Genomic DNA, 10,980 nt, shown 5'->3' with positions numbered 1-10,980 from the left:
TATTGTTATATTATTTGAGTATGATTTAGGAACAAAATATGTTCAAATGATAAGTTAATGAGTAGGTCAGTAGAAACACAGTTGCATTCAGTTAAGGAGATATTTCATAACACTCAGCAAAGATACGTTCCAATGAGAAAGAAAAACCCAAGAAGGCCAATGCATCATCCAGGGCTAATTAAGGAAGTTAAATAAAAAGAGTAAAATCATCAAATAATTCCTATAAATATGTTGAGGAGGAATTTGAATATAGAGAAAGCAAGCTAGAAATGTAAAAACTGACAATAAGTGTTTCTACAAGTGTTTAAAAAGGAAAATGCGTGTTGGTCCTCTACAGAGTGAGTCTGGAGAATTAACAATGGAAAATAAGAAATGGTGGAAGGATTGAACAGATATGTTGTGCCCGTCTTCACTACTGCAGACACTGATAACATCCCAGATATACTCAAGTGATGAAAGAGATGGAAGAACTTCAAACAATTACAATCACCAGGGAAAGCATATTGAGAAACTATTGGAACTAAAGACTGACAAATCATCAGGATGAGAAGGATTTTGTCCTTGAGTCCTAAAAGAACTGACTGAAGAGATAGTAGATGCAACGGTTTTAATTTTCCCAAATCCCCTAGATTCTGGAAATGTCCTACCAGGTTGGAAAATACAAATGTAGCTCTGCTATTCAAGAAAGGAAGGAGGCAGAAAACAAGTAACTGCAGGCTAGTTAGCCTAACATCTGTAGTGTGGAAATGTTAGAATCTATTATTAAGGAGGTTATAGCAGGATACATCGAAAATATTTAAATAAAAATATTGTGATGTTTCAAATAACAGTTACAGAGTAAACAAGAAAAGAGAAAAAGTACTGGGTTTCACACATAAATTATCGTACAATGACATAGGTTTGAACGACCAGCCTCGGGTCCCTCCTTGTCATCATATCTGTGACTGGGGCTCTAATGCTGGATAGTATTTACATTTGTACAACAATGTTTGATTTTCAGAACAGTCCCGTCTCGACCCACACAATCTTGGACATAGCCTTGAAGAAGGCCCTCCAGAATTCCATGAGTCTGGGGCATGACCATAACATGTAGGTGTGGTTGCACCCACCCCACCCCACCCAAAAACCCCCGACACCTTTTCACTTGTCCTCCACCTCCGGGAAGAACCCACTCATGCACGTCTTTGTGAGGTGTGCTCTGTACACCACCTTGAGCTGCATCAGGATTAGCCCGACGCAAGAGGAGGTCGAGTTGACTTTGTGCAGTGCCTCGATTCAGAGTCCTCCCCCTATCTCTGTGCCCAGTTCCTCTCCACACTTTCATCTGGTCTCATCCAGTGGAGTCCTAACCTTTTCCATGAACCCCCTGTATATGTCACTGCAATTACCATCCCCTAATGGGTGCAGCCCTACCATCGTATCCCATAATGCGCTACAATGACGCCTAATTTAAAACATAACGCAATTTCCCAAAAAGGAATTGCTGAACAGGAACTGACGAAAGCAAGGTGATTAAAATAATATGGGCTGTCAGTTGACTGCGAGTGCAGTCAGGAGGTCGTGCTCCAGGTGATGTTCTGAATCAGATGTGTCCCCCCCTCTCTCTCTCTCTCTCTCACACACACACACACACACATACGCCCATCCTTTATGGGCGAAGGGGAGAATCCGCATGCGCGATCGATCACGCCCTAATGACATCATCTGTTCCGACATTCGGGGACAAGGAGCCAGCGGAGCTGGCTGGGTGATTGACAGATCGATGCCTGCCGCGTCCCTGCCCTTCCCCCCCCCACTCCAGGGTTTGGGCCAATGACGGCACGCCTAATGCAGGAATGGGTGGGACTTCCGGCTGCAACGGGTCGCGCGCTGGTGGGCAGGGGAGTGAAGGAAGGGGGAGGTGCAGGGCCCTGGTGTTAGTGAGAGGAGGCGGTGGGGAGGCAAGGCAGCGATGTATTGACGTCGACGTTGAATGAAATTCTTTCTGCGGTTCCCGAATGTCTGAGCGAAGTTAAAAGCGTCAGAGGGGAAAAAAAAAGTTTTTTTTGGTGGCCTGCCGGTGTCTGTTTATTTAAACCGGCCGATCAATGGACATTCATGGCATCTAACTTGTTGCAGCCGGAACGGTATTAACGTGAAAGAGAAAGAGAGAGAGAGACAGACAGAGAGGCGCCATTTTGTTCTCAAAAAAAAGAGAACTCTCCTCGCCCCAGTTCATAGCTCAGCGAGTGATTGAGGGAGGGAGGGAGGGATTATGGCGAAGAAAACCTACGATTTACTGTTCAAGCTGCTGCTGATCGGAGACTCCGGGGTGGGGAAAACCTGCGTCCTTTTCAGGTTCTCGGATGACGCCTTTAACACCACTTTTATCTCTACTATAGGTGAGTGAATGAGGGAGGGACGGACAGACAGCGGTCACTGATGTTGGCTCAGTTTTATTTAGCTGCTGGACTGGGTGGAGGCGATGGATGGCCGTCCCAGGGTAGAGTTTGGGCCTTGTATAGGATTTCCCCCCCTGCAAATAACCGGGTACTCCAATGCAGTGGAACTTCCTGGGGGAGGGTGGTGGTATTTTAAACTGTTAATATGTCCATCGCAATTCTGTTTCCCCGTGGTTAAGGATATTCTGTAGGTTTATGTGCGGAAGTGACATTTGGAGCATTTTTCATGTTTTTTACAAAATGTTTTGTTATAACAGATCTGACTCGTTTATTTCTGGAGCACACCTTGCATTTTAAACCGTGCTGTTATTTGTGTTTAAACTTCGTGGTTGAGGATATCTCGAGATCTTTTGGAAAAGGCTGCGAATGCTGATAGAGCTTCTCACTTGGGTGTTTCTCCTTTCGAGCAGTACTGCTGTAATTAAAAAAAAAAGCACTTTTAAAAATGGCCTTGTTTATTGAAAGAAAAACTCTTTTGAGCTGGTTTGGGGCATTTATCTGAGAAAAGGTCAAGTTTTAATGGTAAACAAGTTGCCATCTGGAGATTTAATCTCTGAATATGAATTTATGCACATTTATGAATGGTTTTGAAAATTTCACAAATTAAAATGTTATTCATTTAAGTGTAAGTGTATATCTAACTTTTTAGTTAACCAACATGGTCAAATTGGAGAAAGTGATACCACCTAGTTGCTATAGCTTAATTGTTAATTCGTTTGAGATCAGCCATGAGCAGGGTATTCTAGATCAAACCCACAGTTTGCCCTTTAACCCTTTGGGCCTGTTCTGCCATTCTCTGAAATCATAGCAGATCAGGGACCTGACTCCATATCACAGAATTGTTACAGAAGAGAAAGGGGGAGGGGTTACTTGGGCCACTGTGTCTGCAACAGCTTTTCGAATGAGCAATTTGCCTGGTGTCATTACCTGCCTTCTCCCTATAACCCTGCACGTTCTTCCTTTTCAGATAAGTATAATTCTGTTTGAATGGTTTGATTGAACATGCCTACGTCATAACCTCAGGCACTGCATTCCAAACCTTAATCACTTGCTATGTGAAAAAGTTTTCCCTGCGTCACTTTTGGTTTTTCCAAGTACTTTAAATCAGTGTCCTCTAGGTTTCAATTGTTTTGTGAGTGGGATCCCTTGATAGATTTGAAATTAACAATTGATTTGTGTTGGTGGAAAAGAATTCCAAACAACTACCACTCTTTGCCTGAAGACGTGTTTCCTTATTTCATTCCTGAAAGGTCTAGCTCTAATTTTGGCACAATTACCTTTTTTTGGACCCTCCATCAGTGGAAACAGTTACTTCCTGTCCTCCTCGTCAGTTCCCTTTAACTTAAACTTTAATTCAATCACAGTTTTCCCGTTAATATTCCAGCGATTATACCCCTAGTTTGTGTAATCTATCCTCATAAAGGTGCCCAGTTGCCATTGTAGTAAATTTATGATGCACTTCCTTCAAGGCCATAAATCCTTCCTGAGGTTTGGTGGCCAGAATTGCTGTGTTCTAACTGGGGCTTTGTGTAACTGTAACATGACTGTTTCCTTGTATTCTAGTCTGCTCTAGATTTAAAGGCCAACATTCAGAAGATTTTGATTGCTGTACGTGCCCCCCCCCCCCCCCCCCCCCAATCACTTTGAATCCCTTGTTGCTATCTTTTTATCGTTTAAAAAAATATATATACTTTTCTCGGTCAAAAGTCAAGAATTCATGTTTGCTTATGCTGAAATCTCTTTGCCACAGTTTTTCCCATTGACTTAATCTTATCAATATCCCTTGGTAATTTTATGCTTCCTTGCCAGGCTTGGGTATGTGTATATATATTATTTATTTATATATTTATTACACACACACACACACACACTCGGATCCTTGCCGGATGCCAAAGTCTCATCCTGTCAATTAGAGTTCCTGCTGTTATCCCAACTCTGTTTATGGAGCCTTTCCTAACTAACCCAGTCAATAATTTGCCTTCAATTCCATGAGCTTTAACTTGCAGTCTCTTGGAGGTAATTTATTGAATGTCTTCTGGAAGTCCATATCAGGGACCAGTGTCTCTCTGCTCATGTGTACTGGCCTGTGAATGTGTGGAGATCCAATAATTTCACTGCTGGTGCCTTCATAGTCTTAACACTTATTATCCTAGTAATGCAAATGGATTGTGAGACACAGTTTATAAACACTGACTAACATGACTGCAGTAAAATTTCCCACTAAGAAAAGATTTCACTTTGCTGTCTGCATATCCTTCCCTTCTAGCCTCCGATAAAAGAAGTTTCCAAAATCCGATACACTCAGTCCAGGAAATAAATTTACATCATTCGCTCCTGTTGCTGCCTGAGACAGGATGATGGCGATTGCACCTTGCTGAACATTGCCCCTTTAAAGATGGTGGCCACACATGCAGCCTGCTGCACATTGTTCCCTGTAAAGCTGGTGGCTGCTAACCTGAGTCTACCATCAGCATGCAACTGCATTCCTTGGGCAGCATCTTCCAAAGCCACGACTGCTACCATCCAGATGGATAAAGGCAGCAGATACCTGAGAACACAACCACCTGGAGGCTCTCGTCTTAAGTCACTGATCATGCTGACCTGAAAATGTATTATCATTCCTTCACTGTCGCTGGGTCAAAATACTGACACATTCCCCCTAATAGCACTGATAAGGTGTGCCTGCATAGTTCACTACCACCTTTGCAAGGGCAACTATAGATGGGCAATAAATGCTGGCCTAGCTAGTGACTCCCACATCCTATAAATTATTAAGAATGCACAGCATTGGCAGAAAATGCAGCCATAAGTAATATTTCCTTCTCTTGTAAGATGTTTCTTAAAGCTGATTTCTTTGAACAATTATTTGGTCACCTGCCCTAATACCTTGTATGTGGCTACATGATTATTTCCTGATAATGCTCCTGTGTAGCACTGTGATATGTTTTACTATGTTCAAGATACCATATGAATGCAAATTGTTCCAAAAACCTCCCGCCAACAAGATTGTCATTATGAAGTCAGTATAACTTCAAAAACCTTACCCCCTCCTTTGCTCTGAATAAATTGTCATAGTTGGTGGCATAAACAAATGTATTTAAAGCAGAAGATAAGTAGGTGCCAGAAGTGGTTAATCCAGGTTCTTTATGAAGCTGGTTTCTGGTCATGGGGCGTAGTGTTCTTTGAGAGTGCAAAATGGCAACTTGGAGTTGGAGTCCTTAGTTTTGCAAGTGTTTAACCGTGAATCCAACAAAAAATTGAATGTCTTTCGTTTTGTAGAAAACTACTATTTCACACTGGAGGAGCGTAAGGGTGACAAAAGTAAAGAACTGCAAAAATGCTGTAAATGTTCTGCAGGTCGGGCAGTATCTGAAGGGAGGAAGAGTTGATGTTTGAGGTTAACCTTTCGTCAGCACTGGGAAGAGTTCAATATGAAGTAGCTTTTCGGAAGGTGAATTGGGGTAAAGTGGATAAAGAACAAAAGGGAAGGTTTACATCCCAAGTTGAAGACCAGTGCCCTCGGGTATTGAATAAATAATTTCAAGTTACAAGGTGTATTTGTGTCCATCAGTTCTGATGAATTTCTTAAGTGTATTGTGCTACTGGACTAATCTTGGCTCTTGCCACCATAACGTGCTGCTTAACCCATAGTTCAGGTGGCAAGTGAACCACTTTGAGAGGGGGATGTCACTAACTCTCCCATCTAACTATGCATAGGCTTGAAATCTTGAACTTGTATCCTGGATGCAAGTGGATAGAATGTTGAATTCATGCTACTACCATATAATTTGCTAGTCTAATTTCTCAGAAAGAGACACGTTATTCCGTCATGTCAGGGTTTGTGTATTGAACAAATGGATAAGTTCTGCCCCAAAGTTAGAAACTGAGGCGTGCCAACTTCTTTAATTGGATATTTTTTTTAAAAGTCCGTTGGCATTATTTTCAGGACGAGTTCTGCCTGTAGTCGTGACCAATATTTTTGCCTTCAGAATTGACTGGCTATTATCCCATTGCTGTTTGCTGCTTGCTTTGTTCAAATTGGCTGCTGTTTCCTACATTATGGTAATGACATCACTTTAATAGTACTTGGCTGTGAGGTGCTTTGGGGTATCCTGTGATTGTGAATAGGTGCTTTATAATTTCTTTGTGGAGGTGGATAAGGCAAGCAGATGGTACTGAGTGGGTAAATTCAAAAATTATTCGAGTAGGAAAATTGCCGGGGTTTAAATTGGCTTGGAATGCTTTCTACAGAAGTTTGATCTGGACTGCTGGGGAAATTGGACTTTTTGAAAAATTTTAAAGTTGAATAAGTAAATTATTTAATTCAAAATTTTGACATGGCAAGGATTCCTTATGACTGGTCAGTTGGGCTCCAATGTGTATTTCTTGTGTATATTGTATATTAAAAATTTTGGACTGTTGTGATGTCTTGCACACCAGATATAATCAGTACTAAAAATTGACTTTCAAATTGAATGTTCACGGTAGAAATCTTGGTAGCAAAAGGTAGACATTGCACTGTTGCAATTATCTATAGATGAAGGAAGATATACTCCATTGCAATGATTTTGAGATTGAGAATCCAACAGTCAACTGTGTGATGGAGCCCAAGACAGTATTTGTATGCAAGCCCCCATGTATCCTTTAGCTGTCTCACTTGGGTGAAATGGAGCTTTTACGTTTTGGACTTGCAGCAGTACAGATCTGTGTGCTGCTGTGGTTCATATAACCTTCAGTTGTTGCCAGGTTCTTAAATGATTTTTAGTCTCAGGACGATCCCCTTGTGGGTAGGCAAGTATTTGCATTCTGGAGTACTTGGAGTCAGCACAGAGGAATGAGATTCAATTAGTCACCTTTCGAAAGACGCAAGGTTCGGAACTGGTTTTTGACACCCAAGACGATTGCCAATTTTAAAGCCCGTTAAAGCTGCTGTTTAAAAATACAAGCAGCCTTGCCATTAGTTAGGGAATATGGTCTAGAATCCACAATATTCCAGTAAACTGATTCATGAAAACATTCTATGTATGCAAAATTGTCTTTCAAACTATTTTATGGAAGAATGCTGCCAATGCTGTGCTTTCTTCTGATTTTTCACATGGCCTTTAGCTTATTGACTTCTGGACCTGTGCGGCAATGGCATTCGCCTAGAGGATTCCTTTTGAACCTAATGAATACATTTCAACCGAAGATGATTGTAGAATAGTTCTTCGTAATTGTGAGAATTTGTGGATGAAAGCAGTTTGTAAATTTTTGGATGAGTTTCTGTTGCTAATCTTTAACCCATACTTTCTGATAAATATTTCGGTGCATGAATTAACTGAAAAACAGGGTTTCCCCCAGCCTGTTCTAATCAAAAGTCAAACGTGATGTAGTATACAAAGTCCGCATTCAGTCAGCACTTGTCACACTGCCAGGGATTGGATTGGGAATCATCGAATTTATAGTGAAAAAGGGGAAAGCGAACCCCACCGAAGCCCACACCTCCACCCTAACCCCATAACCCGGTAACCCCACCTAACCTTTTTTGGACACTAAGGACAATTTAGCATGGCCAATCCACCTAACCTGCACATCTCTGAACTGAGAGGAAACTGGAGGACCTTGAGGAAATCCGAGCAGACATGGGGAGAGCGTACAGACTCTGCACAGACAAGCCAGGAATCAAATCTGGGACCCTGGAGCTGTGAAGCAACAGTACTAACCACTGTGCTACCGTGCTGTTATTAGGAGCTGGAGTGCTGAATTAGTGCTATAGTGAGAGTTTGGTGACTGGGGGATATTAAGGGTTCATTTTTATCTAAACTCTAGTCTGTCTTTTATTTAGTAAATTAACTTAAAAATTGCTCTTTGGGTTAGAAGAAGGTGAGTTTTAAACCTGCTTTAAGCAGAGTTCACTCGCGCTCTACTTGCAGCTGCAGCTTGTTAATTGGTTAATTGGAGTAAGCCAGTTTTCAGAGACTAGAGTCAGACAGTGTAAAGGTGAACCATCTTACAGTGCTGACTTTGTTTGCATTGGAGTACTGAATTTTGGTGCATTAGAGTGCTAGAGTGAGAGTTTGGTGACTGAGGGAGTTTGGCGAGGAGGGAACAAGGTGCTCTTTGCATTTCATTTCCTACATTTCCTCGAAGAGCCGGGAGTTTAGAAATGCAGTTAACTGGGAGCAGAGTTCCAGTTGGTTCACAGGCCAGCTGTAATCTTTTTTTTCCTTTTAAATCTCTTTGGGAATTCAGAGGGGATGGAAGCTAGGGCAGTTGCATGCTCCTCTTGTAGGTGGTGAGGGACACCGCTGGTGTCACTGCTGACTACACCTGTGGGAAGTGCAGCTCCTCGGAGACCGCGTTAGGGAACTGGAGCTGGATGAAATTCAGATCATCCGGGGGGGCAGAAGGGAGGAGATTGAGAGAAGTTACAGGGAGATAGCCACACCCAAGGTGCAGGACAAGAGTACATAGAACATAGAACAGTACAGCACAGAACAGGCCCTTCGGCCCTCAATGTTGTGCCGAGCCATGATCACCCGACTCAAACCCACATATCCACCCTATACCCATAACCCAACAAACCCCCCCTCTTAACCTTACTTTTATTAGGACACTACGGGCAATTTAGCATGGCCAATCCACCTAACCCGCACATCTTTGGACTGTGGGAGGAAACCGGAGCACCCGGAGGAAACCCACGCAAACAGGGGGAGGACGTGCAGACTCCACACAGACAGTGACCCAGCCGGGAATCGAACCTGGGACCCTGGAGCTGTGAAGCATTTATGCTAACCACCATGCTACCCTGCTGCCCGATAATGTGTATTGGGTAGCTGTGTAGCTGGGTTACAGTCAGGAGAAGGAAAAGGAACGGGCAGACAGTGCAGGGATCCCCCTTGGCTGTTCTCCTTCAAAACAAGTTTACTGTTTTGGATGCTGTTGAGGGAATAACCTAGCTGGGGAAGGCACTAGCGGACAGGTCTCTGGTACTGAGCCTGGCTCTGTGGCTCCGAAGGGAAGGGGGAGAATAGAAAAGCAATAGTGATAGGAGACTCGATGGTTAGGGGAAAGGATAGGAGATTGTGGTCGCGAACGAGACTCCCGGAAGGTATGTTGCCTCCGGGTGCCAGGGTCAGGGATGTCTCGGATCGAGTCTACAGGATTCTTAAGGAGGAGGGTGAGCAACCAGAAGTTGTGGTGCACATAGGCACCAACGACGTAGCTAAGAAAAGGGATGAGGATCTAAAAAGTGATTTTAGGGAGTTAGGTTGGAAGCTAAAGAGCAGGACAAGCAGAGTAGTAATCTCAGGATTGCTACCGGTGCTACGTGCAAGTGAGGCAAGGAACAGAGAGAGTGCAGCTGAACACGTGGATACAGGGCTGGTGCAGGAGGGAAGGCTTCAGATATGTGGATCATTGGGATACTTTCTGGGGAAGGTGGGACCTGTACATGAAGGATGGATTGCATCTAAACTGGAGGGGCACCAATATCCTGGGTGGGAGGTTTGCTAGAGCTCTTCGGGATGGTTGAAACTAGTTTGGCAGGGGGGTGGGAACCAGAGCTATGGATCAGAGGATGAGGTAGCTGTTGAACTAGCAGAAATAGTGTGGTGGGAGTCTGAGAGGGAGGATAGACAGTTGATAGGGCAAGATTGCACTCAGTGGAATGGGTTAAAGTGTGTCTGTTTCCATGCAAGGAGTATCCGGAATAAGGGAGAAGAACCTAAAGCATAGATTAGCACTTGGAACTACAATGTTATAGCCAGTATGGAGACATGGATTTCACAGGCGCAGGAATGGTTGTTAGATGTCCGAGATTTGGATGTTTTAAGAAGAATAGGGAGGGAGGTAAAAGAGGAGGGGGGTTGCAGTGTTGATTAGGGAGCACATCACAGCTGCAGAAAAGGGGGTAGTCGAGGAGGGTTTGTCTACCGAGTCAGTATGGGTGGAAGTCAGAAACAAGAAAGGAGCAGTCACTTTATTGGGAGTTTTCTATAGGCACCCCAATAGCAGCAGAGGAACAGATTGGGCAGCAGAACTTGGAAAGGTGCAGAAGTAACAGTTGTCATGGGTGATTTCAACTTCCCTAATATTGACCTAAACCTCCTTACTGCAAATGGTTTGGATGGGGCAGATTTTGTCAGGTGTGTACAGGAAGGATTCCTGACTCAATATGTAGATAGGCCAACTAGGGAGGAGGCCATATTGGATTTGCTGCTTGGCAATGAACCAGGCCTGGTGACAGATGTCTCGGTGGGAGAGCATTTCGGTGACAGTGACCACAGCCTTGACCTTTACCATAGTCATGTAGAGGGATAGGAACAGATGGTATGGGAAGGTATTTAATTGGGGGTGGGGAAATTATACTGCTATTAGGAGCTGAGGAGCATAAAGTGGGAACCGTTCTCGGGGAATTGCACAACAGTAATGTGGGGGGTTGTTTAAGGAGCACTTGTTGGATAGTTTTGTCCCATTGAGATGAGGAACAAATGGTAGTGTGGAGGAGCCTTGGATGACGAGAGAAGTGGAGCTTCTAGTCAAGAGGAAGAAGGAAGCT

The 10,980-nt window shown here is 43.5% G+C and overlaps 1 protein-coding gene across 1 annotated transcript in view; it reads left to right on the top strand.

Annotated features, from left to right (window-relative positions):
- Positions 1-1,882: 1,882 nt before the first annotated feature.
- The window catches only part of rab10 (RAB10, member RAS oncogene family), a 73,709-nt gene continuing 64,611 nt past the window's right edge, over positions 1,883-10,980 (top strand). Inside the window, exon 1 of the mRNA XM_038800061.1 lies at positions 1,883-2,381. Coding sequence (XP_038655989.1) covers positions 2,255-2,381 — 127 coding nt within the window. The 5' untranslated portion in view covers positions 1,883-2,254. The remainder of the gene's footprint in view (positions 2,382-10,980) is intronic.

Source organism: Scyliorhinus canicula, chromosome 6, assembly GCF_902713615.1.
Source record: "Scyliorhinus canicula chromosome 6, sScyCan1.1, whole genome shotgun sequence".
Taxonomy (NCBI): Eukaryota; Metazoa; Chordata; class Chondrichthyes; order Carcharhiniformes; family Scyliorhinidae; genus Scyliorhinus; species Scyliorhinus canicula.
This window is presented reverse-complemented; position numbering and strand designations above follow the sequence as displayed.